Source organism: Hyperolius riggenbachi, chromosome 10, assembly GCF_040937935.1.
Source record: "Hyperolius riggenbachi isolate aHypRig1 chromosome 10, aHypRig1.pri, whole genome shotgun sequence".
NCBI lineage: Eukaryota > Metazoa > Chordata > Amphibia > Anura > Hyperoliidae > Hyperolius > Hyperolius riggenbachi.
In genome coordinates, this window is record NC_090655.1 from 29,887,285 (window position 1) to 29,914,825 (window position 27,541).

General features: G+C 46.9%; 1 protein-coding gene across 2 annotated transcripts in view; it reads left to right on the plus strand.

Annotated features, from left to right (window-relative positions):
- MCMBP (minichromosome maintenance complex binding protein) overlaps positions 1 to 27,541 on the plus strand; it is a 95,781-nt gene that overhangs the window by 47,642 nt on the left and 20,598 nt on the right. For both annotated transcript variants that reach the window (XM_068257858.1, XM_068257859.1), the window contains exons 8-12: positions 6,991 to 7,088; positions 11,554 to 11,723; positions 19,510 to 19,633; positions 21,513 to 21,630; positions 21,719 to 21,884. In XM_068257858.1, coding sequence (XP_068113959.1) covers positions 6,991 to 7,088; positions 11,554 to 11,723; positions 19,510 to 19,633; positions 21,513 to 21,630; positions 21,719 to 21,884 — 676 coding nt within the window. The remainder of the gene's footprint in view (positions 1 to 6,990; positions 7,089 to 11,553; positions 11,724 to 19,509; positions 19,634 to 21,512; positions 21,631 to 21,718; positions 21,885 to 27,541) is intronic.

Here is a 27,541-nt window from a genome sequence, read left to right on the forward strand (position 1 = left end):
GGCTCTTTTGTGCGTTTTTTTACCGCTGAAAAAAACGCACCTCAACAACGCTACAGTGGAAACAGGCCCATCCACTTGCATTACATGTGCGGATCTGCATGCGTTGGACGCATGCAGATTCGCGATAGTGGGAACGAGCCCTAAGTCGGAATAAAAATCATCCGACTCAGACTCCTCAGTTTATGAAACCACCGATTCCTTAGTCTGATACTTACCAGGGCTGTGGAGTTGGTACAAAAATCATCCAGCTCCTCATCTTATGAAACAACTGACGCCAGCTCCAGGTCCTGACGCCAGCTCCAGGTCCTGACGCCAGCTCCAGGTCCTGACGCCAGCTCCAGGTCCTGACGCCAGCTCCAGGTCCTGACGCCAGCTCCAGGTCCTGACGCCAGCTCCAGGTCCTGACGCCAGCTCCAGGTCCTGACGCCAGCTCCAGGTCCTGACGCCAGCTCCAGGTCCTGACGCCAGCTCCAGGTCCTGACGCCAGCTCCAGGTCCTGACGCCAGCTCCAGGTCCTGACGCCAGCTCCAGGTCCTACAAAAATTGCTCCACCTCCACGGCCCTGGTGAAAAGACTATACTATTCTCAAACAATTAAAGCACTACTGCACATAAAACAAAACCAGCAGGGCTAGTCTTGGCTCGGGATGGTCAATGTATCTGAAATAATTATATCCTTAATATTAAGCTGTCATTATTTTTAAGTAAAGGTTAGTAGAATATAATTTTATTAAATACAGTCTGTACCTTTTTGTAATGCTCTTAAAGGGAACCATAACCAAGAGGGATATGGATGTTTCCTTTTAAACAATACCAGTTGCCTGGCAGTCCTGCTGATCTATTTGGCTGCAGTAGTGGCTGAATCACACACCTGAAACAAGCATGCAGCTAATCCAGTCTGACTTCAGTCAGAGCACCTGATCTGCATGCTTGTTCAGGGGCTGTGGCTGACCGTATTATAGACACAGGATCAGCAGGAGAGTCCGGCAACTGGTATTATTTTAAAAGGAAAAATCCACATCCTTCTCAATTTAGGTTCCCTTTAACTGAATCAGCTGCATGCTCGTTTGAGGTGTGTGATTCAGACATTACTGCAGCCAAAGAGATCAGCAAATATATGGTAGCCTCCATATACCCCTCACTTCCAAGTTCCCTTTAAGTATCTAGTGTTGTGTTTTTTGTTTTATATGACTTCTAATATCCTTAGATTTTGGTACATTCCACCGTTGGTTAACCCATGTGTTATCGGAACTAACAAATGAGATGCAAAAAATTCTGAGATGATGCAGAATTATGCAAAATAAAAAATGTAATGCAAATGTATGGACCAATCGATTCCCAACTCACTGAATTGGTCCATTTTCAAGCTGCATAAATTTGCTTGATACATTTTTTTTTTTTTTTTTTTTGCATAATTCTGCATCAACGCTGAATTATTTACATCTCATTGGCCATACCTAGATCTGCAAAATCTGTCATTTGAGGCTTCAATGCACGGCCATGTCGGGCAATCTATTCCACCAGCAGCATTCAAGGAAATAACTTAATCGTTATTATTTTAAAGGGACTCCAAGCAGTGCAGAAACTATGGAAAGTTGCATACCATTTTAAAGCTCTCGTTCTCTTTCCAACGATATATAAACCGCCGCCCTACGCCTTTTAGTTTTAGCTATTTTCGCGATTGAAGTCGCGGCAAATGCGATTTCAATCGCGAAAATAACAAAAACTAAAAGGCGTAGGGTAGCAATTTATATATCGTTAGAAAGAGAGCTTCAAAATGGTATGCAACTTTCCATAATTTCTGCACTGCTCGGAGTCCCTTTAACCACTTAAGGACTGCAGTCATAAAACCCCTTAAGGGGTTTCCATTCAGACCATTGCAGCTTTAACGGTTTATTGCTCGGTCATACAACCTACCATCTAAATGAATTTTACCTCCTTTTCTTGTCACTAATACAGCTTTCTTTTGGTGCTATTTGATTGCTGCTGCGATTTTTACTTTTTATTATATTCATCAAAAAAGACATGAATTTTGTCAAAAAAAATGACTTTTTTTACTTTCTGTGCTGACATTTTTCAAATAAAGTAAAATTTCCTATACATTTGAGCGCGAAAGTTATTCTGCTACATGTCTTTGATTAAAAAAAAAAAAAATTCAGTGTATATTTATTGGTTTGGGTAAAAGTTATAGCGTTTACAAACTATGGTGCAAAAAGTGAATTTTCCCATTTTGAAGCATCTCCGACTTTTCTGAGCACCTGTCATGATTCATGAGGTGCTAAAATTCCAGGATAGTATAAATACCCCCCAAAGGACCCCATTTTGGAAAGACACCCCAAAGTATTCACTGAGAGGCATGGTGAGTTAATAGAATTTATTTTTTGTCACAAGTTAGCGGAAAATGACACTTTGTGACAAAAAAAAGGAAAAAAGTTTCCATTTCTTCTAACTTGCGACAAAAAAAAATGAAATCTGCCACGGACTCACTATGCTCCTCTCTGAATACCTTGAAGTGTCTACTTTCCAAAATGGGGTCGTTTGTGGGGTGTGTTTACTGTCCTGGCATTTTGGGGGGTGATAAATTGTAAGCACCCCTGTAAAGCCTAAAGGTGCTCATTGGACTTAGGGCCCCTTAGCGCAGTTAGGCTGCAAAAAAGTGCCACACATGTGGTATTGCCGTACTCAGGAGAAGTAGTATAATGTGTTTTGGGGTGTATTTTTACACATACCCATGCTGGGTGGGAGAAATATCTCTGTAAATGACAATTTTTTGATTTTTTTTTTTTTACACACAATTGTCCATTTACAGAGATATTTCTCCCACTCAGCATGGGTATGTTGTAAAAATACACCCCAAAACACATTATACTACTTCTCCTGAGTACGGCGATGCCACATGTGTGGCACTTTTTTGCACTCTAACTGCGCTAAGGGGCCCAAAGTCCAATGAGTACCTTTAGGATTTCACAGGTCATTTTGCGACATTTGGTTTCAAGACTACTCCTCACGGTTTAGGGCCCCTAAAATGCCAGGGCAGTATAGGAACCCCACAAATGACCCCATTTTAGAAAGACACCCCAAGGTATTCTGTTAGGAGTATGGTGAGTTCATAGAAGATATTATGTTTTGTCACAAGTAAGCGGAAAATTATTTTAATTGTTGTTTTTTTTCACAAAGTGTCATTTTCCGCTAACTTGTGACAAAAAATAAAATCTTCTAACCGTGAGGAGTAGTCTTGAAACCAAATGTCGCAAAATGACCTGTGAAATCCTAAAGGTACTCATTGGACTTTGGGCCCCTTAGCGCAGTTAGGGTGCAAAAAAGTGCCACACATGTGGTACCGCTGTACTCAGGAGAAGTAGTATAATGTGTTTTGGGGTGTATTTTTACACATACCCATGCTGAGTGGGAGAAATATCTCTGTAAATGACAATTTTTTTTTTTTTTATTTTTTTTTTACACACAATTGTTCATTTACAGAGAGATTCCTACCACCCAGCATGGGTATGTGTAAAAATACACCCCAAAACACATTATACTACTTCTTCTGAATACGGCGATACCACGTGTGACACTTTTTTGCAACCTAGGTGCGCTAAGGTGCCTAACGTCCTATTCACAGGTCATTTTGAGGCATTTGGATTCTAGACTACTCCTCACGGTTTAGGGCCCCTAAAATGCCAGGGCAGTATAGGAACCCCACAAGTGGCCCCATTTTAGAAAGAAGACACCCCAAGGTATTCTGTTAGGAGTATGGTGAGTTCATAGAAGATTTTATTTTTTTTGTCACAAGTTAGCGGAAATTGACATTTTGTGAAAAAAAAACCTTTGTGAAAAAAATACAAATCAATTTCCGCTAACTTTTGACAAAAAATAAAATCTTCTATGAACGCTTCATACACCTAACAGAATACCTTGGGGTGTCTTTTTTTCTAAAAAGGGGTCACTTGTGGAGTTCCTATACTGCCCTGGCATTTTACGGGCCCAAAACCGTGAGTAGTCTTGAAACCAAATGTCTCAAAATGACTGTTCAGGGGTATAAGCATCTGCAAATTTTGATGACAGGTGGTCTATGAGGGGGCGAATTTTGTGGAACCGGTCATAAGCAGGGTGGCCTCTTACATGACAGGGTTGTATTGGGCCTGATCTGATGGATAGGAGTGCTGGGGGGGTGACAGGAGGTGATTGATGGGTGTCTCAGGGGATGGTTAGAGGGGAAAATAGATGCAATCAATGCACTGGGGAGGTGATCGGAAGGGGGTCTGAGGGGGATATGAGGGTTTGGCTGAGTGATCAGGAGCCCACACGGGGAAAATTAGGGCCTGATTTGATGGGTAGGTGTGTTAGGGGGTGACAGGTGGTGACAGGAGGTGATTGATGGGTGTCTCAAGGTGTGATTAGTGGGGGGAATAGATGCAAGCAATGCACTGGCGAGGTGATCAGGGCTGGGGTCTGAGGGCGTTCTGAGGTCTAGGCGGGTGATTGGGTGCCCTAGGGGCAGATAGGGGTCTAATCTGATGGGTAGCAGTGACAGGTGGTGACAGGGGGTGATTGATGGGTAGATAGTTGGTGTTTAGAGGAGAGAACAGATTTAAACAGTGCACTTGGGAGGTGATCTGACGTCGGGTCTGCAGGCGATCTAATGGTGTGGCGCGGTGATCAGATTGCCCGCAAGGGGCAGGTTAGGGGCTGATTGATGGGTGGCAGTGACAGGGGGTGATTGATGGGTGATTGACAGGTGATCAGTGGGTTATTACAGGGAAGAACAGATGTAAATAATGCACTGGCGAATTGATAAGGGGGGGTCTGAGGGAAATCTGAGCGTGTGGGCGGGTGATTAGGTGCCCGCAAGGGGCAGATTAGGGTCTAATCTGATGGGTAACAGTGACAGGGGGTGATTGATGGGTAATTAGTTGGTGTTTAGAGGAGAGAACAGATTTAAACCGTGCACTTGGGAGGTGATCTGACGTCGGGTCTGCAGGCGATCTAATGGTGTGGCGCGGTGATCAGATTGCCCGCAAGGGGCAGGTTAGGGGCTGATTGATGGGTGGCAGTGACAGGGGGTGATTGATGGGTGATTGAAAGGTGATCAGTGGGTTATTACAGGGAAGAACAGATGTAAATAATGCACTGGCGAATTGATAAGGGGGGGGTCTGAGGGAAATCTGAGCGTGTGGGCGGGTGATTAGGTGCCCGCAAGGGGCAGATTAGGGTCTAATCTGATGGGTAACAGTGACAGGGGGTGATTGATGGGTAATTAGTTGGTGTTTAGAGGAGAGAACAGATTTAAACCGTGCACTCGGGAGGTGATCTGACGTCGGGTCTGCAGGCAATCTAATGGTGTGTGTGGGTGATCAGATTGCCCGCAAGGGGCAGGTTAGGGGCTGATTGATGGGTGGCAGTGACAGGGGGTGATTGACGGGTGATTGAAGGGTGATCAGGGGGGATAGATGCATACAGTACACCGGGGGGGGGGGTCTGGGGAGAATCTGAGGGGTGGGGGGGTGATCTGGAGTCCCCAGGGGGCAGTTTAGGGACTAAAAAAAAAAAATAGCAGTGACAGGGAGTGATTGTTGGGTGATTAGGGGGGTGATTGGGTGCAAACAGTGGTCTGGGGGGTGGGCAGGGGGGGGGGTCTGAGGGGTGCTGTGGGCGATCAGGGGGCGGGGGGGCAGATCAGTGTGTTTGGGAGCAGACTAGGGTGGCTGCAGCCTGCCCTGGTGGTCCCTCGGACACTGGGACCACCAGGGCAGGAGGCAGCCTGAAATAATACACTTTGTAAACATTACAAAGCGTATTATACGCTTCCTATGCGGCGTTCGTCGGGTTAACCCGCCGGCGCTTCCGATTGGCCGGCGTGTGGGCGGAGCCTATTGCCGGCGGATGCGCGCGCATCCCAGCGCGCGATCCCCGGCAAAACAGTGCCCCAGGACCCGACGCCATTCTGCGTTACGTGGTCCTGGGGCTGCCACTTTGCCGCCGCCAATATGCAGTAGGCGGTCGGCAAGTGGTTAAGTGACACTGAAGCTAAAAAACAGTATATTATGAATTGTATGTGTATTACGGATAATTAATAGAGAATTCTATAGAATCGATCAACGCTTAAATTGGCCAGTGTATGTGTCCCTTCACTGTAAAAACGTATCTCTACACTTTAAGGCAAGCTCGATGTGTGGAGGTAAGTTTTCTCTTGCCTTATTATCACCAGCATGATCTTAGTGAATTGCAAATATGAGACTCCTATCTGCGCTACTAAATGTTCTATTTCTTAGCTGTACTACACATACAATTCATTATCTCATAAGATTTCATTTAAGTTCAGCACAGATGCCCGTAGCACACCATGGTGTAAAAACTAAGAATCTTATTCGCACATCCAAAAAGACCGACACAACAGCATGACTAAGGACCTGTGTGTCTGAAACATGTCCTGTCTGTCTTTTCTGTCCTGATCTTCTATATGCTGCCCTGTGGAGGGTTGCCAGGGAACACCTACCTCCAAGGGGATTAGTAGGGACCAGGGATACTCGTGTTTCAAATTAACTTTAATTTCTGCACCTGAGCGGCTCTATGCGGCGTGTTTAAATACCCATATTGCCGCACTCCGCCCACCGTTTTGAGGTGCAAGCGTCCTAATGGATGCATTGCAAGCTTTGCTATGGAGCACTTCTTCCTTGAGGCTTGAAGGAGGAAGTGCGCCATAGCGAGGCTTGCAATGCATCCATTAGGAGGCTTGCACCTCGTTTAAACGCTGGGCGGAGAGTGGCATTATGGGTAATTAACCCTGCCTCCTAGAGCCACTAGAGTTCATTTGAAACACGAGTAACCACTTTGGTTACTTGTGATTAATCCATGATGAGCATCCCTGGTATCGATCAACCTACTTGATCTTCCTATTATTTTTTATTGTATTTATAAAGCGCTCAACATATTAAGCATCGTTGCCCAAACACCCTTGTACGTTGCTCATTTTCAGCCACTTTTCTTCCAGGTGTACGAGAACTGGGACAGTTTCAAAGTGAACGATGTTGTGGAAGTCTTCGGGATCTTAACGGTGGAACCAGCACTGAGTGTGATGAATGACAACAGGTGGGAATATTGTTAAATCTTGAGTCCTAGTATGACGGAGATCTGCAGCCAGGCATATAGTGGTCCCACTTTAAGTGACCTGTGATGGCTGTTTCTGAGTGTTCTCTGAGAGACCTTCTTTCCCAAGCTAAGTGTCTGACAAGTTCATTTCACAATCATCTTAATATAGTATACCCTCATGGAAGTGGACCAATCACGTGTTGCTGCTGCCTATGGTGACCAATCGCCTGTGGTCTCACATAGCGGACCTGATGGGGAAATGCCACTAGTATGCAAATACACGGGCAGTGTATGCTTATCTCCTGAAATGAAGCTTCTCCTGCTGAACAGCGCCCAAGGAGTGGCAGGCCACCAATCTGTGCGCTTCAAACACCACAGGCCAAACAGACTCTAGTAGGTGGTCAACATCATCATGGTCACCAAATCACTATTCTCCCCCCCACCCTCATCCCATGATGACGGCAAGCCTGATGGGAAACTGGAACGTCCGCGAGAGCAGTGAAAATGCTGCCCTCCGCTCTTCATGGCTTATCAGGGAGTCAGCGGAAGGTAAACCAACCACCCACCTACTTCAAGAAGTCAAGATGCAGCAGTGAGCCACCACCAGCGATACCCACAGAGAAGCACCTTCCATCCAGCCTCTCGCATAACGAGAACACAACTATTGGGTAACAATTGACAACTGTCTGACCTGCTGAGCCTCGACGCTGGATAGCATAATGGTTAAGGGCTCTGTCTCTGACACAGGAGACCAGGGTTCGAATCTTGGCTCTGTCTGTTCAGTAAGCCAGCACCTATTCAGTAGGAGACCTTAGGCAAGTCTCCCTAACACTGCTACTGCCTATAGAGCGCGCCCTAGTGGCTGCAGCTCTGGCGCTTTGAGTCCGCCAGGAGAAAAGCGCTATATAAGTGTTTGTCTTTTGACTATTGCGTAACAATGCAACTTTTGCATCTCTGAGATAGAGCTTTACATTAAGTTTATGAATTGTAAGATAGGTACTCTTTAAGACTTTATTAATGCATCACAATCAACCGCTTATTGAAGACATTGTAATAATACAGGTACATTGAAGCATATATGGTGGGATTGCCCAAAAATTCTTACATATTGGGAGAAAATTAGTTCACTAATTTTTCACATAACAGGATGTCTAATACCCATCAAAATAGACACGCTCCTGTTTCAACTGCAAATTGAAATTTTTCCAAAACAAAATCGCATGGAAATCCTGCATATTCTTTTAGCAGCAAAAATAGCCATAGCGAGAAACTGGAGAGAAACCGATCCCCCCCCCCCCCCCCCCATAGAACAAGTAATACAAATTATAAAATGCAATCAAGTATATGAACACGTTTGCGAGAATCCACCTAAAAGAAAAAACTCCTCTTAAAGGCTGGGCAGACTGGTTAAAATGGTTCCCAGTAAAACATACATTATCATAGGACCTCAAGGTAATACCCACTGTAAACACCTAAAATCAGAGAACACAATTTCCCAAAATTCCTATGAACTAATTCAGAGAATGTTCCACATATTATAGGATTGCTATATTCTTTGTTCTATTCCTTGTTATATTCTTTGTTCTACTATTGGTTATAAAGGATTGGGACAAAAATTAAGACTACTGAATTAACATACTCTCTTTAAAGGGAAGGTTCAGGGACTAACAAAAAAAAAAAAAAAAATCCATATCCACTTATCTGGGGCTTCCTCCAGCCCGTGGCAGGCAGGAGGTGCCATCGGCGACGGTCCGCAGGCTCCCGGTGGTCTCCGGTGGCCGACCCGGCAAGGTCGGGCTTCTTCTGCGCTCCATTGTGCGTTTCACGCCGGCGTGCTGACGTCATCGGATGTCCTCCGGGCTGTACCGCGCAGGCTCAGTAGTTCTGAGCCTGCGCAGTACAGCCCGGAGGACGTCCGATGACGTCAGCACGCCGGCGTGAAACACACAATGGAGTGCAGAATATGTTTATATATTGCATGGTATTTACATCAGTGTATTTGGTAATCTCTCAATAAAAACTTCTTGGAAAAAAAAAAACTTTATTAATGCAGTATAAAATGCCAATACAACAAAGGAAGATGTGGCAACAAACAGTTTCTGGTGATGCAGTTCCCTTTCTCAACCCACACTTCATTTAACTAGTTAACAGCTGAGGAGTTTTTCCCCTTTAGGACCAAAGCAATTTTCACCTTTCAGCGCTCCTCCTTTTTTCGACAATAACTTTATCACTACTCATTACAACAAAATGATCTATATATCTTGTTTTTTTTTCGCCACCAATTAGGATTTCTCTGGATGGTGCAGTATGTTAAGAATTATTTTATTCTAATTGCATTTTAACAGGAAAGATAAGAAAAAAAATGGAAGAAAAATCATTTTTTTTAAAGTTTTCAGCCATTATAGTTTTTAAATAAGGTATTGTTCACACTGACAAACGCAGGTGGCCAGGCAATCGCAATGCACATGATCGCACTGCCATATGCGCTTCCATGTGTTGAATGTGTCAGTGGCGCGTTTTGTCTAAAAATGCGTGCAGCATTGCGATCGTGCATTGCACTGCTACGCAGCGAATGTAGTGTGAACATCAGACAGTGCAGTCTATGCACTTTTGATGTTTGTGCGTGTCAGCCTCTGTGCATTGCCGAAATACAGAAGGCACTGCGTATAATGTGAACGAGGCCAAATACGTGCTACCGTAATCAAAACATGTATTTTTTTCATTTTTGCGTCCGTCACGAATTAAAAATACTTTTTTTAAAAAAAAAAAAAAAGAAAAAGCTAATATACACTCTTGACATACATAATAAAAAAAAAAAAAAAAAATTTAGTCGCTATTAACCACTTCAGGATTCTGCGTACGCTTAAGTACGCCCCTGAATCCTGAAGTGGATTCCATGGGGCCGATCCATGTCAGTTCATGGAGGGTGTTTCCGTGAACACCCTGCGAGCCGCCGATCGCGGCTCGCAGGGTAAATGTAAACACACGGGGAAGATCTTCCCCGGTGTTTACATATATACGACGCTGCTGCGCAGCAGCGCCGTAGAGGAGATCGGCGATCCCCGTCCTCTGGCCGGGGATCGCCGGCATCTGATAGGGTAAAGCCTATCCCATCAGGCGCAGGACGGAAATCCGTCCTACGCCGCTCACAGGGGGAGGAAGGGAAGGGGAAGGAGGCCAAGAAGCGCTGCGGAGGGGGGCTTTGAAGAGCCCCCCCGCAAGCAGCCGGCGGCGATCAGACCCCCCCCACCACCACCACCAGCAGGACATCCCCCTAGTGGGGAAAAAAGGGGGGGGAAGTCTGACCGGCCTGGCTGCTATCCGATCGGTACTGCGGGCTGGAGAGCCCACGCAGCACCGATCAGCAAAAAACCACGTGGTACAGAAGTGGTTAATATAATTTTTTTTAAATGTCACTTTTTTTTTTTAAATTAAAGGATTTATTTGGATAACTATGGAAGGGGAGGTAAGGAGTTAATCGATGCTATTTAAAATGTTTTAAAATAGCATTGAAGTTTTAAGGTGCAATTTTACTTTTTGGCCACTTGATGTCCCCCACACTTTATTTTGCTTTTAATTTAAACGGCATACGTGCGTTACAGGAAGTGATGCATCTACTCAGTACAATGATTTTTGTCAATGTACGCTGGCATCTCATTGATATTGGGCACTTAGATTAGTGAATGGGAACTGTGCTCCCGTTCACTGACTTGTATACTAACGGATCGTGGTAAGAACGGCGCGTGGGAGCAGACGGGAGCGCGCACATCGATGATAGACTAATATCTACGTCCCTGGGACTTCACATGAAGTCCTGCGGGACATAGATATACTGCCCGCGGAGTGGTAAATAGTTAATTCAATCCCATTAAATATAGCCCAAAGGAATCCGCAATTTTGCTGGAGGAAGTCTTTTCTCTGTCATGCTTCCATTCCATACAGGCCTCAATTTCTGATTCACCTATAGCTTCATGCTGCATTACTCCATTGAGGGAGACCAGCTAGATTGCATATACAGCAAAGTCCCCATTATCAGGATCCCAGACAGCCAGGAGTCTCAACTAACCGCCATGCTTGAGGGGGGTAATGGGGACAGTGCTTTGCGGGGTTTGCAGAAAATGCTTACCGAGCCCCCGGGCGCCTCTTTCTTTTCCTGCTGCTCTCCGACGTCGATGCTAGACTTCCAGCTTGTCACGTGACCTGATGCGGGTCAGGTGACACACCGAGAGCCGTAAAGAGAGGATGCTGGGAAGCCGTTACGAGCTACAGGAAGGGTAGAACACGGCGCTAAAGGCTCGGTAAGTATTTTGATCTGCAGGGTTGGGGTTGTGCTTTTTTGGCTTTTTTGACAGGCAAGCACTCGTATCTGGCATCAGGGAATCCCCGCTTGTGCCGGATACAGGGGACTTTGCTGTAATGACATTTTGTGGTCCTCAGCAGATTCTAATGTTCGGTGTTTTGACAGGGAGCAGATGTCTTCCTTGCTGGACCCAACAGACGAAATGGATACAGTGGAGGAGCAGCGTGCGCACAGCCCCCCGACCTCTCTGGTGCCGCGGATTCACGCCATCGTAATACACAAACTCCAACACAACAACCCGCTCCTCCCAAAATATGTGGGCGAGAGTCCAAGCTGTGAGTTGCTGCTTCCTTTCATGGTATTGTCCGATATGTCTCTCTGTCTCCCACTACTGCAAGGGTGTCAAACTCAAATACAAAGTGGGCCAACACTGAACACTGATTTCAATGTCTAATGGTCTCCCCCTCCCTAATACATGTATCTGGTGTCTAATAGCCCCCCTCCCTCCCCTATACAAATCCCTGGTGTCTAGTGCCCCCCCCCCCCACACACACACACACACTCCTATACAGATCCCTAGTGTCTAGTGGCCCTCCTCCACTCCCCTGTACAGTTCACTGTTGTCTAGAAGCCCCTTTCCTTCCCTATACAGTTCCCTGGGGTCTAATGCTTTCCCCCTACATCCCCAATATGGCTTCCCTGGTGATCTAGGGCTTCACCTCCAATATAGCTTCCCTGGTGGGCCAGAGGGGGCCAAACATAAAACAAAGCGGGGAAACCACTTGGGGGCCAAATTTGATGGCTCCGAGGGCCAGATTTGGCCTGCGGGCCGGAGTTTGACATGGATACACTACTGTTACTTCTGTTTTCTCCTATTCCTTTTAAAGTGGACCAGAACTCAGGAAAACACAGATTGATCCACTCTGTTTGTGCTTAGTGTGAAAAGCCTGTCTTTATTTCTCCCTCAGCTGCAAGTAATCACAAGAGTAATTTTCTTTCTCGGCTTTGTCAGCACAGGAATCTCGGCAGACACAGCTAATAAGTAAACACAGGATGTTAACCCTTTGTCTGCTTCCATGAAAGCAGAAAGTAGACACTTCAGATTTATTCCAGTATAGTAGATGGCGCTCCAGGTCACAACAGAAATTCAACACTGTCACTCAGCAGTACGTTTCATATGGTATCACACTCACCCTGTCAGTTGACCACTGCTAGACTGGTCCTCAATCGCTCGTGTGATATCCTGCACTGCCTGTACTTGTCCCTCTCCTCCACTTAGACTCTTGTTGTCCCCTCCGCGTTGTATACACCTCTCTAGTGCCAGAAACACGTTTATACGTAGAACATAAATTGTAAACGTGTTTCTGGCACTAGAGAGGACTATACAACGCGGAGGGGACAACAAGAGTCTAAGTGGAGGAGAGGGACGAGCAACTACAGCACAGGCCGTGCAGGATATCACACGAGCGATTGATGACCAGTCTAGCAGTGGTCAACTGACAGGGTGAGTGTGAAACCATATGAAACGTACTGCTGAGTGGGTTCCTAGTCTTGAATTTCTGTTGTGACCTGGAGCGCCATCTACTATACTGGAACTTTGTGATTGAGGTGGAACTGACGCCTTTTTGGAAGCGCATACAGACTGTTATCACGAACTAAACTATACCAAGAACTGTGACACAATTGTTTTATGTTGGAGGGTATATAGATCTTACCCATCATACTGTGCGCTATCATTAGAATTTGTACTTCAGATTTATTGCAAGAGTTCTGTGGGCTGTAACAAAGAAATGTTTTTCTTTAAAGGGAATGTCCAAGCAAAATAAAAAAATGCAAAATAGTAAAAATGTACGCAATGCGTCCCGCCGACCTCTGAGGTCGGCAAGCTGCCAGCGGGAGACTGGCGCAGCAGTGACTACGAGGGCACAGGATGGCTGCATGGGGCTGGTAGAAGCAGAACTAGCTGGCATAGGGGGACTGGCGCAGCAGTGAGTGACTACGAGGGCACAGGATGGCTGCATGGGCCTGGTAGAAGCAGAACTAGCTGGCATAGGGGGACTGGCGCAGCAGTGAGTGACTACGAGGGCACAGGATGGCTGCATGGGGCTGGTAGAAGCAGAACTAGCTGGCATAGGGGGACTGGCGGAGCAGTGAGTGACTACGAGGGCACAGGATGGCTGCATGGGGCTGGTAGAAGCAGAACTAGCTGGCATAGGGGGACTGGCGCAGCAGTGAGTGACTACGAGGGCACAGGATGGCTGCATGGGCCTGGTAGAAGCAGAACTAGCTGGCATAGGGGGACTGGCGCAGCAGTGAGTGACTACGAGGGCACAGGATGGCTGCATGGGGCTGGTAGAAGCAGAACTAGCTGGCATAGGGGGACTGGCGGAGCAGTGAGTGACTACGAGGGCACAGGATGGCTGCATGGGCCTGGTAGAAGCAGAACTAGCTGGTATAGGGGGACTGGAGCAGCAGTGAGTGACTACGAGGGCACAGGATGGCTGCATGGGCCTGGTAGAAGCAGAACTAGCTGGCATAGGGCAGTGTTTTTCAACCAGTGTTCCGCGGCACACTAGTGTGCCGCGGAACGTTGCCTGGTGTGCCGTCCTCTTCTCCCCCTCCCGCCCGTCCCCGCGGCCGCCGCTGTTATTACCTTAGCAGCGGCCGCTCTCCCCTCTCCAGCGCATGTATATTCTAGCAGCGTATCTCCCGGCTGCTCTGTATGTGATGCGCAGGAGGCAGGGCTCGGGTACCATAGTAACGGCGATACATATCGCCGTTACAGGAAGCCGCTGCCCTGCTTCCTTCCGCATCACACAGAGCAGCCGGAGATACGCTGCTAGAATATACACATGCGCCGGAGAGGGGAGAGCGGCCGCTGTTAAGGTAATAACAGCGGCGGCCGCGGGGACGGGCGGAAGGGCACTAAACTGGCTATACGGGGGCACTATTCTGGGATACTATACTGGCTATCCTGGGGCACTATTCTGGGGCACTATACTAGCTATACTGGAGCACTATACTGGCTATACTGGGGCACTATACTAGCTATACTGGAGCACTATTCTGGGGCACTATACTAGCTATACTGGAGCACTATTCTGGGGCACTATACTGGCTATACTGGGGCACTATACTAGCTATACTGGGGCACTATACTGGCTATACTGGGGCGCTATACTGGGGCACTATACTGGCTATACTGGGGCACTATACTGGGGCACTATACTAGCTATACTGGGGCACTATTCTGGGGCACTATACTGGCTATACTGGGGCACTATACTAGCTATACTGGAGCACTATACTGGCTATACTGGGGGGGCTATACTGGGGCACTATACTAGCTATACTGGAGCACTATTCTGGGGCACTATACTAGCTATACTGGAGCACTATTCTGGGGCACTATACTGGCTATACTGGGGCACTATACTAGCTATACTGGAGCACTATACTGGCTATACTGGGGCACTATACTGGCTATACTGGGGCACTATACTGGGGCACTATACTAGCTATACTGGAGCACTATTCTGGGGCACTATACTGGCTATACTGGGGCACTATACTAGCTATACTGGGGCACTATTCTGGCTATACTGGGGCACTATACTAGCTATACTGGGGCACTATACTGGCTATACTGGGGGGCTATACTGGGGCACTATACTAGCTATACTGGGGGGCTATACTGGGGCACTATGCTGGCTATACTGGGGCACTATACTGGGTATACTGGGGCACTATTCTGGCTATACTGGGGCACTATACTAGCTATACTGGGGGGTTATACTGTGACACTATACTGGGGCACTATACTAGCTATACTGGGGGGCTATACTGGGGCACTATGCTGGCTATACTGGGGCACTATACTAGCTATACTGGGGCACTATACTAGCTATACTGGGGCACTATACTAGCTATACTGGGGCACTATACTAGCTATACTGGGGCACTATACTAGCTATACTGGGGCACTATACTAGCTATACTGGGGCACTATACTAGCTATACTGGGGCACTATTCTGGCTATACTGGGACACTATTCTGGCTATACTGGGGCACTATACTGGCTATACTGGGGCACTATACTAGCTATACTGGGGGGCTATACTGGGGCACTATACTAGCTATACTGGGGCACTATACTAGCTATACTGGGGCACTATGCTGGCTATACTGGGGCACTATACTGGCTATACTGGGGCACTATACTGGCTATACTGGGGCACTATACTGGCTATACTGGGGCACAATACTGGCTATACTGGGGCACAATACTGGCTATACTGGGGCACTATACTGGCTATACTGGGGCACTATACTGGCTATACTGGGGCACTATACTGGCTATACTGGGGCACTATACTGGCTATACTGGGGCACTATACTAGCTATACTGGGGCACTATACTGGCTATACTGGGGCACTATACTGGCTATACTGGGGCACTATACTAGCTATACTGGGGCACTATTCTGGCTATACTGTGGCACTATGCTGGCTATACTGGGGCACTATACTAGCTATACTGGGGGGCTATACTGTGGCACTATACTAGCTATACTGGGGGGCTATACTGGGTGAGTGACTACGAGGGCACAGGATGGCTGCATGGGCCTGGTAGAAGCAGAACTAGCTGGCATAGGGGGACTGGCGCAGCGGTGAGTGACTACGAGGGCACAGGATGGCTGCATGGGGCTGGTAGAAGCAGAACTAGCTGGCATAGGGGGACTGGCGCAGCAGTGAGTGACTACGAGGGTACAGGATGGCTGCATGGGGCTGGTAGAAGCAGAACTTGCTGGCATAGGGGGACTGGCGCAGCAGTGAGTGACTACGAGGGCACAGGATGGCTGCATGGGGCTGGTAGAAGCAGAACTAGCTGGCATAGGGGGACTAGCGGAGCAGTGAGTGACTACGAGGGCACAGGATGGCTGCATGGGGCTGGTAGAAGCAGAACTAGCTGGTATAGGGGGACTAGCGGAGCAGTGAGTGACTACGAGGGCACAGGATGGCTGCATGGGGCTGGTAGAAGCAGAACTAGCTGGTATAGGGGGACTGGAGCAGCAGTGAGTGACTACGAGGGCACAGGATGGCTGCATGGGGCTGGTAGAAGCAGAACTAGCTGGCATAGGGGGACTGGAGCAGCAGTGAGTGACTACGAGGGCACAGGATGGCTGCATGGGCCTGGTAGAAGCAGAACTAGCTGGCATAGGGGGACTGGCGCAGCGGTGAGTGACTACGAGGGCACAGGATGGCTGCATGGGGCTGGTAGAAGCAGAACTAGCTGGCATAGGAGGACTGGCGCAGCAGTGAGTGACTACGAGGGCACAGTATGGCTGCATGGCCTGGTAGAAGCAGAACTAGCTGGCATAGGGGGACTGGCGCAGCAGTGACTACGAGGGCACAGGATGGCTGCATGGGGTTGGTAGAAGCCCCAGGTAAGTGAAACTCATTTTTTTTATTTTGCTTGAACCTTCCCTTTAAAGGTTATTATGCTGTTGCTTATCATTTAGAGCAGAGAGGAAGTTCTGAGTTCAGGTCTGCTGTAAAGGTAACCTGGAGGGGAAAAAAGGCCCCATATGGGGACATACTTCAGTGGAGGAATAACCCAGAGGCTTTCCTCATCCCCCTCACCTCCGGCGGACCAGCATTGGGACCCCCAAACCTTTTTTGACAAGAGCCTGGTAGTGGATGAGTGCATACGACGGCGCTCCTGCATTTGTGCAGTAACAGGGCTGCTCAGTGGAGAAAGCCAAGCCTGAGCAGCTTCATGCTACTGCCACAAGTCCGAATGGAATTGCACACCACCGTGGAAGTGCTGGATCCAAACAAATAATGTAAGAGTGGACAGAGGCGCCAGCAGGACAAACGGTTCTAAAAGGCTTAAAATCCCCCAGGAGGTGGTGGTGGACTCGCCTCCCCGAAGCAGACAAGATGCCGTCAGACGCCTCTGCTTCGTGACCTTGAGACTATACTGTGTACTCCTATCTGTTTATTGCCTGAGGAAGCGGAAACATACCCGTGAAATGCGTTGCACTGTTTGTTTTGGAGTATATTAATAAACCTGTCGTCATAAAACTGACTGTATCTTGTCTGCTTCGGGAAGGCGAGTCCACCACCACCTCCTGAGGGATTTTAAGCCTTTTAGAACCTTTTATCCTGCTGGCGCCTCTGTTCACTCTTACATTATCAATATCCACCTCTGGTGGAGGGGTTGATCACCATTTTTCCTTGTCTACAGAGAGCAACTTTTAATCCTGAGTGAGGACAGGTCTAATCTCCTCACCTGCCTATACAGTGGTTACCTAGGTGGAAACCCACATTTGTGAGTATATACATTATATACTTTTCATTTCCAACCCCTTGTTTTGCATACTACACTATATTGGGCTCTCGGTATTTCTTTTGTCTGGATCCAAACAAAGTGCAGAAGAATCCAAACGATCCACAATGGTGACCATTCTGTGTGTGTTGCCTTGACAAAGGGGACCCCACAGGGCCCCAAAATTAATTGTTGGTATATGGAATGGAACTGTCACTTAACTTGAATAAAACATTGGACTTTTGGATTCTTCCATGCTACTGCCAGGCGTGAGGTTTCCCGCACAGTGTTGGGCGTGCTTGTTCACGGATGAGGGGATGGCTGCAAACTTCCAGGGGTCGGGAGGCGGATGTGAGAAGAATCTGGAGGATCTCTCTATCGAGGAAGATCTGATCTCTCCTTTATACTTGCAGCAGGGGTTTCCAAACTTGAAGGTCAAGGGTCATAACGCCGTTCTTGAGAGTGCTAGGGGGCCGAACTTGCGAACTGAAACACGATTTTTGCTTATTGCCGTTAGGTACTCTGTGACATATTGTCCAATGAAACTTTTCCATGGGAAATAACCCATATACTGTGTGTACAGTGACAGCTGCTAATCAGTGACTATTACTGCTGCTGGCATAGTAGTGGCTGCTAATCAGTGGCTGGTTCTGCTGCTGGCACAGTAGCAGTTGCTAATCAGTCGCTGTTACTGCTGGTGGCACAGTGGTGGCTGATCAATTGCTGTTACTTCTGCTGGCACAGTGGTGGCTGTTACTGCATCTGGCATAGTGGCTGCTGCTAATCAGTGGCTTTTACTGCAGCTGGCACAGTGGTGGCTGCTGATCAGTGGCTGTTACTGCTGCTGGGAAAGTGGTCGCTGCTAATCAGTGGCTGTTACTGCTGCTGGCACGGTGGCAGCTGCTAATCAGTGGCTGCTACTGCTGCTGGCACAGTGGCAGCTGCTAATTAGCGACTGTTACTGCTGCTGGCACAGTGGCTGCTGCTAATCAGTGGCTGTTACTGCTGCACCCTGGGATCCAGCACTGCAATTCTCCCTCTGTCCTCCAAGTGGTGCTGTACCCCTATAGTGAGATACTCTGCATTAACCTTCCTGGCGTTATGGACGAGCTCAGCTCGTCCATTACCGCCGGAGGCTGGCGCTCAGGCCCTGCTGGGCCGATTTTCATGAAATAAAAAGCACACGCAGCCGGCACTTTGCCAGCCGCGTGTGCTACCTGATCGCCGCCGTGAAAGAGGGTCCCCCCAGCCGCCTGAGCCCAGCATAGCCGGAACAAACAGTTCCGGCCAGCGCTAAGGGCTGGATCGGAGGCGGCTGACGTCAGGACGTCCATGACGTCACTCCGCTCGTCGCCATGGCGACGAGGTAAGCGAAACAAGGAAGACTGCTCATTGTGGCCTTCCTTGTTACTTCTGGTCGCCGAAGGCGATCAGAAGAACGCATCCGGAGCGCCCTCTAGTGGGCTTTCATGCAGTCAACTTTCAGTTGGCTGCATGAAATAGTTTTTTTTTTATTAAAAAAAACCCTCCCGCAGCCGCCCTGGCGATCTTAATAGAACGCCAGGGTGGTTAACCTCCCGGCGACTACTACTATGAGTCAGAGCTGCAGTTTTCCTCCAGGGAGGTTAATGTTCATTTCTCTCATCAGTATGTGACCTCTGTAGTTTCCATATCTCAATTTCTTTCTCCCCCCCCCCCTCCATCTTCTTTCAAGTGTTGTTTTCCTCATATTTCTGTGCCCTCTTACCATATGTATTTAGTCCTCCCATTTTCTTTTTGCCTCCTGTAGGTTTATCCAGCTTCATGTCTGAGCTGCCGTATGTGCGGTCGGGGCTTCAGGAGTTTCTGACACATTTCTTCCTGGGGGATTGCCTGGCAGCGGAGTACTTCATCTGCCACCTCATCTCCACTGTGTGAGTATTGTGGCCATAATGAGCTTTTTATACATCTTGCCTCTCAGACTACAGAGAGCACCGCCCACAACATACACTGGATACTAAAAATGTTCTGCTTGAGGGGTGGTTGTGCCAATGTAAATAAAGGTAGAGTGATCCCCAGGTTATATACATCAGATTTGTGTACATCCTGCATTTACCGATAATCCTATAAAGCCATGTACCTTGTGTCTGCACTCTTCACACAGAATTCATTAGCATGCGGTATTCCCCTTTTGTCATCCAGTCAAGCAGGAAGTGACGCTCACTTCCTGTTGGGCTTTCAATGACATGCACAAAAGTGTATTGTTAAAATATGCTTCCGTGCATGCGCAACAAAGATGTGCGTTACCATAGACTTATGTGACTTCCGGTCCAATGCAGGATGCTGCAGGAGCCGTACAGTAACATAGGTATGAGTGGGCGTTACGGCACAGCGCACCACAACGCGGGGAGTGTGAACTCCCCCATAGACTTTCATTAGGCTGCGGTAAGGTGCGGTAAATTTACCACACCGCCTCAGTGTGAAAGGGGACCTTAGGAGCGTACAGACACGAGTAGTGCCTATTTACTTTGCCCAGGTACTTTGCCCACTCACACTCACTCGTTCACACTCGCTTACACTCGCGCACACACACTCAATCAATCACACACACACTCAATCAATCACACACACACTCAATCACTCTCACACTCACTCACACTCTCACACTCACTCTCACACTCACTCACACGCAATCACTCACACACTCTCACACGCACAATCACGCACAATCACGCGCACACGCACAATCACGCACACACGTACAAACACTTACACAATCACACTCAATCACACAGACAATCACACACAATCACACTGAATCACTCACACACAATCACACTCAATCACTCACACACAATCACACTGAATCACTCACACACAATCACACTCAATCACTCACACACAATCACACTCAATCACTCACACACAATCACACTCAATCACTCACACACAATCACACTCAATCACTCACACACAATCACACTCAGTCACTCACACACAATCACACTCAATCACTCACACACAATCACACTCAAACTCTCTCACACACACTCAAACTCTCTCTCTCTCTCTCTCTCTCTCTCTCTCTCTCTCTCTCTCTCTCTCTCTCTCTCTCACACACTCAAACACTTGTAGTGCAGTCCAGATGATCGGATGACCAGTGCTGTGGGCTGTGCAGTGGAGCCAGCTGATTGGCGGGTGTCTGTACTGTTGGATTGTTGAAGGGGAGCGCCGAGCACAACAGCTGATTTGCATTGGGTTGCCCTGGTTAGTGCACAGTAGGCGCAATCAGAGGACCTCAGGCAGGAGCAAAGAGTAAAGGAGGAAATGACATCAGATACGTTGTATAGGAGATGGAGGGGGGAACCGCTAGATACCAGGTATGTAGTAATCCGAGGATAAATCTCGATCTTAGTTTATACTCGCTCTCGTATAAAATAAGTTAAAAAAAATGACACCCCCACCACCACTTCGGGTTCACCTTAACCTCCCTGGCGGTATTGACGATTATGCAGCGAACGCTGTTGACATGCATACATGTCAATACTCTCCTCCACTATATGCTAGACCCTTGCTTGACACATTTTGGCAAGTTTCAGGAAAAAAAAGTTATAAAAATTAATTGGATCACTTTTTTTGCACAGAAATCTTAGGGAACTTTAACGCCAGGGAGGTTTTAATAAGAATACTGCTGTGGTGCTTGTGTCTTCAAGGCTTAGGATCCGAGTGTGGCTTTCCAGATGTACGCACAGGATAGGGCTTATATCTTTCTGCACAGTGAACCCTAATGTGACATCACTTCCTGTCCGACAGGTACGCACGGAGGGATGTACTTCCTCTGGGAAAGTTCTCGCTGAACCTCAGTGGCTGCCCACGGAGTGTTAACTACACAGGAATACTGTCCGATGTAGTGCGGCTATTGACAACTGCGGTGAGATGGAGGTTTCTTGCTATAGAGCTAGAGAGATGCTGGTAAATTTGGAGGCAGCTCACGTATGTGTGAATTCTTTTCTCCGCAGAGTCATTACCTCCCGATGACCATAGAAAATATGAACAACCTGCGCTTCATCCCTCGGAAGGATTACACGGCCAATCGGCTCGTGAGCGGCATCCTGCAGCTGTCCTCCAACACGTCGCTAATGGTGGATGAGACTGTGCTGCAGCAGGGACAGCTGGATGCTAATGGTAAGTGTGTGGAACAGACAGCAGAGCCTCCAGTTAGTAGCTGCTGCAGCTGCCGGGGGCTGCCCTGCTGTGGGAGTTTAAAGTGAACCGAGCACCATTTTTAGCACCCATGGCATCTTAATAGTACATTAAAAACGCATACCAACAATGTGACTAAAATATTTAAAAAAATAAAAAAGCTTCCATTTTATCCTTTATTTTTACATTTTAAGTTTAGCAGAGGTTTTATTAGCCTAATTCAGCAGGCCTGCCTGCCAGTCTGTAGAAATTTCCAGCATCTAATGACTTAAGTAATTGTTTTATTGCACTCTTTACCAACAGAGGGGGGTGGGTAATTAGGACAACTACTTCAGAGGTTATCCAGAGGAAATGTGTTCTTAGCATCTTTGACTTCTGTAAATAAGGACAGCTAGAAGGGGAGGGGGAACATGGCAGCACCTATAGCTATTACAAATTCCAGGGAAAGAAAGGGTGCTTAGTTCCCTTTTAAGTGGACCTGAATTTTTGCACAGGACAGAAGGAAAACCTAGAGAAATGCACCCTGTGTGTATTTAGAGAGTTAATCCTGTCTAATTCAGTCCATCTGTGACTAATCACTACTGTAATTTGATCTCTCCATGTTGCCAGCTGGCTGACTTGGCAGAGCAGCTAATTGGTAAACACAGGATGTTCACCCTATGTCTGCATCTGACAAAGCAGGAAGTAGACACACGGCTGATTTGTTGCAGAATTTGTAGCAGCTGTAACGAAGTGCTTTTCTTTAAAGGTTATTATGCTGTTGCATATTTTTTAGTGTGGAGAGGAAGTTCTGAGTTCAGATCCGCTTTGAAGAGGAACTGTAACCAAGGATTGAACTTCACCCCAATCAGGAGCTGATACCCCCTTTCCCAAGAGAAATCTTTACCTTTTCTTGAATCTGGGGTTCTATATGGCTGATATTGTGGTGAAACTCCTCCCACAGTGTGATGTCATGACCATAGTCCAATTGCCAAGCAAGCAGTATCTCCCTCTGTGCATAGACCTCTCAGTAACGAACATTCCGTACCGATCATCTGGCAGAACCAAAGATGTTACCACCAGTGATACATTTCAGAATGTAAATTAGGGAGAGGAAAGATTTTACAAGGGGCAAACAATGACCAAATAGTTTATAAATGTGATATTGGAAAAAAAAAATTCTTAATGGAGTTATTTTCACTAGTTTTCTCTTTACAATCTTACATAGTTTGATTGAAAAACATTTGTCTATAGAGTCCCAACCTGGAAAAAAAAATTAAAAATAAGCAGGCGATAATTTGTTTCAAAGACTGCTGTTACCAATGTTTAGTAGTTAAAGTGACCCTAAAGTTTAAAAAAAAAAATATTATTGCCTATTTACTCACCTGAGGCTTCTTCCAGCACCCTGAAGTGTTTCAGGTCCCTCGCCAACATCTTGCGTTTATCCGTACCTCCTCCGTCCCCCTCCGTAATCTGACCCACTGCGCATGCACGTGTACTCTGTAGCCGGGAGTGTTCTGTGCACGTAGTGGGAGCAATTTCTGCTTACTGTGCTAGCATGTAGTGGGAGCAATTTCTCCTTACTGTGCAAGCACGTAGTGGGAGCAATTTCTGCTTACTGCGCTAGCACGTAGTGGGAGCAATTTCTGCTTACTGTGCAAGCACGTAGTGTGGGCAATTTCTGCTTACTGCGCAAGCACGTAGTGTGGGCAATTTCTGCTTACTGCGCAAGCACGTAGTGTGGGCAATTTCTGCTTACTGCGCAAGCACGTAGTGTGGGCAATTTCTGCTTACTGCGCAAGCACGTAGTGTGGGCAATTTCTGCTTACTGCGCAAGCACGTAGTGTGGGCAATTTCTGCTTACTGCGCAAGCACGTAGTGTGGGCAATTTCTGCTTACTGCGCAAGCACGTAGTGTGGGCAATTTCTGCTTACTGCGCAAGCACGTAGTGTGGGCAATTTCTGCTTACTGCGCAAGCACGTAGTGGGAGCAATTTCTGCTTACTGCGCAAGCACGTAGTGTGGGCAATTTCTGCTTACTGCGCAAGCACGTAGTGGGAGCAATTTCTGCTTACTGCGCAAGCACGCAGTGGGAGCAATTTCTGCTTACTGCGCAAGCACGTAGTGTGGGCAATTTCTGCTTACTGCGCAAGCACGTAGTGGGAGCAATTTCTGCTTACTGCGCAAGCACGCAGTGGGAGCAATTTCTGCTTACTGCGCAAGCACGTAGTGGGAGCAATTTCTGCTTACTGCGCAAGCACGTAGTGGGAGCAATTTCTGCTTACTGCGCAAGCACGTAGTGGGAGCAATTTCTGCTTACTGCGCAAGCACGTAGTGTGGGCAATTTCTGCTTACTGCGCAAGCACGTAGTGGGAGCAATTTCTGCTTACTGTGCAAGAACAAGAGCGGTCCTGGTGACGGGCACGAGAGCCCATATGAGTCCGCTGTACTACGCAGGCGCATGGTGCCTGCGCAGTAGAACATACCTGATCGAGCTTGGCTATTTCCGCCTGGGCCCGAGGGTAAACTGATACTGCGCATGCGTGAGGCTTGTTATGATCCTGGTGCTCCAGTCGATCTTCGGCGGCTAACAGCACTGGGACGGAGGAGGACAGGAGAAGCCGCATTAGGATCTTGAGTCTTCCTCCTCCCGAATTAAGTACCCCATAGTAGCTTTTTTTTTTTTTTTTTCCCTTATATATGTTGTTTTTGCCAAAGGGTGGCAATCGATTCCTTTGTGAATATCGATATTCAGTAGATTCAAGCAGGTAATCTATGGATTATAGTTTGAACCGCAATGTTGCATTGCTCAATGCAGTACAACGGTATGGACCACCAATCTACCAGCACTCCTGCCCTACCCCTAATCGACCTAGATCTTCAATCCTGTCCAGTTGATACCATATACTGGATGGTCACTCTCCTTGGAGTCTTTGTTAAAAAAAATATATATATATATTTTTTTATTATTTATTTATATATTGTATTATATATAATATAATATCTCCATGGAGGTAGAGTAAAATGTCCTGGTTTGGAGGTGCCCAGTTCGACTGGAAAAATATTTATTCAAGCACAAAAGTAGACAGACAATGGCCTCAATTCACTAAGCTTATCTCCTGTCTTTAATAACTGTTCTTAACTACAGAGGAGGTAACTTAACTACAAAGGAGGTAACTTAACTACAGAGGAGGTAACTTAACTACAGAGGAGGTAACTTAACTACAGAGGAGGTAACTTAACTACAGAGGAGGTAACTTAACTACAGAGGAGGTAACTTAACTACAGAGGAGGTAACTTAACTACAGAGGAGGTAACTTAACTACAGAGGAGGTAACTTAACTACAGAGGAGGTAACTTAACTACAGAGGAGGTAACTTAACTACAGAGGAGGTAACTTAACTACAGAGGAGGTAACTTAACTACAGAGGAGGTAACTTAACTACAGAGGAGGTAACTTAACTACAGAGGAGGTAACTTAACTACAGAGGAGGTAACTTAACTACAGAGGAGGTAACTTAACTACAGAGGAGGTAACTTAACTACAGAGGAGGTAACTTAACTACAGAGGAGGTAACTTAACTACAGAGGAGGTAACTTAACTACAGAGGAGGTAACTTAACTACAGAGGAGGTAACTTAACTACAGAGGAGGTAACTTAACTACAGAGGAGGTAACTTAAGGAATGGAGAGATAAGATAACTCTCTCTGTGGAGGTAAGTTTTCTCTTGCCTTATTATATCCAGCATAATCTTAGTGAATTGAGGCCAATGCGATTCACAGGTTCTCTCCTGCTTCCTCGGGTCAGTTCAACAAAAACTCTGCTTTAGCTATCACTGGTTGAGTGTATGAGCGCTTATCCTTAGGCACATCCAACCATGTTTGTTTTACCATACATGCTGGGACATGCTGTGTGTTCAGACACCTCTCTATTTCATGGCTACCAGTCACCAGTTGTATTCTTTAGGCCTCTTGGTAGATAACCACTGCTTTACAAGAACACCCTACAAGACCTGCTGATTTAGAGAGTAAAGCAAAAAACAGGAGGAGCGCTCCATAGTGTGATACCTTTTAATTAAGTAAAAAACTGTGCAATAAAAGTTACACTTACTAGATGTATATGAACAGTAGGCATTAAAATTGGCATATAGCCCAGAGAAAAAACATCCCCTCATAGAAGCAGAACCTGAAGCGGTTAATGACGTTAACTTCGTCGTTAACTGACGAAGGCGTGGACACGCCGAAACGCGTCTTGACGTAACCTGCACACAGTCACCTCGAAGGGATACCTGCTGTCCATTTACCATCTGGATCCTTGCTGCCGCTGGCCACTGCAGCTTCAGGTTCTGCTTCTATGAGGGGATGTTTTTTCTCTGGGCTATATGCCAATTTTAATACCTAATTTTCATATACATCTAGTAAGTGTAACTTTTATTGCGCAGTTTTTTACTTAATTAAAAGGTATCACATTACGGAGCGCTCCTCCTGTTTTTTGCTTTCCTTTCCAGTAGTCCGCTCACAGCCGAGTGTTCAAGGAGCTTGTTGGTCAATGTAGACCGCAGACTGATCACACACTAACAAGCTCCTTGAACACTCGGCTGTGAGCGGACTACTGGAAAGGAAAGCAAAAAACAGGAGGAGCGCTCCGTAGTGTGATACCTTTTTAATTAAGTAAAAAACTGCGCAATAAAAGTTACACTTACTAGATGTATATGAAAATTAGGTATTAAAATTGGCATAAGCCCAGAGAAAAAACATCCCCTCATAGAAGCATAACCTGAAGCTGCAGTGGCCAGCGGCAGCAAGGATCCAGATGGTAAATGGACAGCAGGTATCCCTTCGAGGTGACTGTGTGCAGGTTACGTCAAGACGCGTTTCGGCGTGTCCACGCCTTCGTCAGTTAACGACGAAGTTAACGTCATTAACCGCTTCAGGTTCTGCTTCTATGAGGGGATGTTTTTTTCTCTGGGCTATATGCCAATTTTAATGCCTACTGTTCATATACATCTAGTAAGTGTAACTTTTATTGCACAGTTTTTTACTTAATTAAAAGGTATCACACTACGGAGCGCTCCTCCTGTTTTTTGCTTTCCTTTCCAGTAGTCCGCTCACAGCCGAGTGTTCAAGGAGCTTGTTAGTGTGTGATCAGTCTGCGGTCTACATTGACCATTTGCCTGCGTCAGCGCAAGATTGCACATCCTTTTTTTCTTCCTGATTTAGAGAGTCTCTGACCTAGTCTAGCTATTTCAGTAACTTATGTCCCAGTGCCTGACCATTTTTCATGCTTCAAACTCCTCACCTTCAAGAATTTGCTGCCCGTAAGAATTATTTGCACCTCGTTGACCATCTGTATTCATTTGCTGACTATCCCTATGCAGTATATCCCTCACTGGTGCCATGGAATAATCCACGTCATTCACTTCACCTGCACGTGGTTTTAGTGCTGTGGCTGATTGCTGTATATGTTATGGCCGGATCCCGAAGTCTGCCCACTTTGGCTCTTGGACGGCCAGTATGCAATATGGCCAACCGATGTCGCCAGTGCAAGAAGCATTTACTTATTTCGGAACTAGGCCAGCCAGAACACGACAAGAGCCGCCATGTCCAGAAGAAAGGCTATTGTGCAACGCGTCGGCGGAGGAGCAAACAGGTTCACAGTAG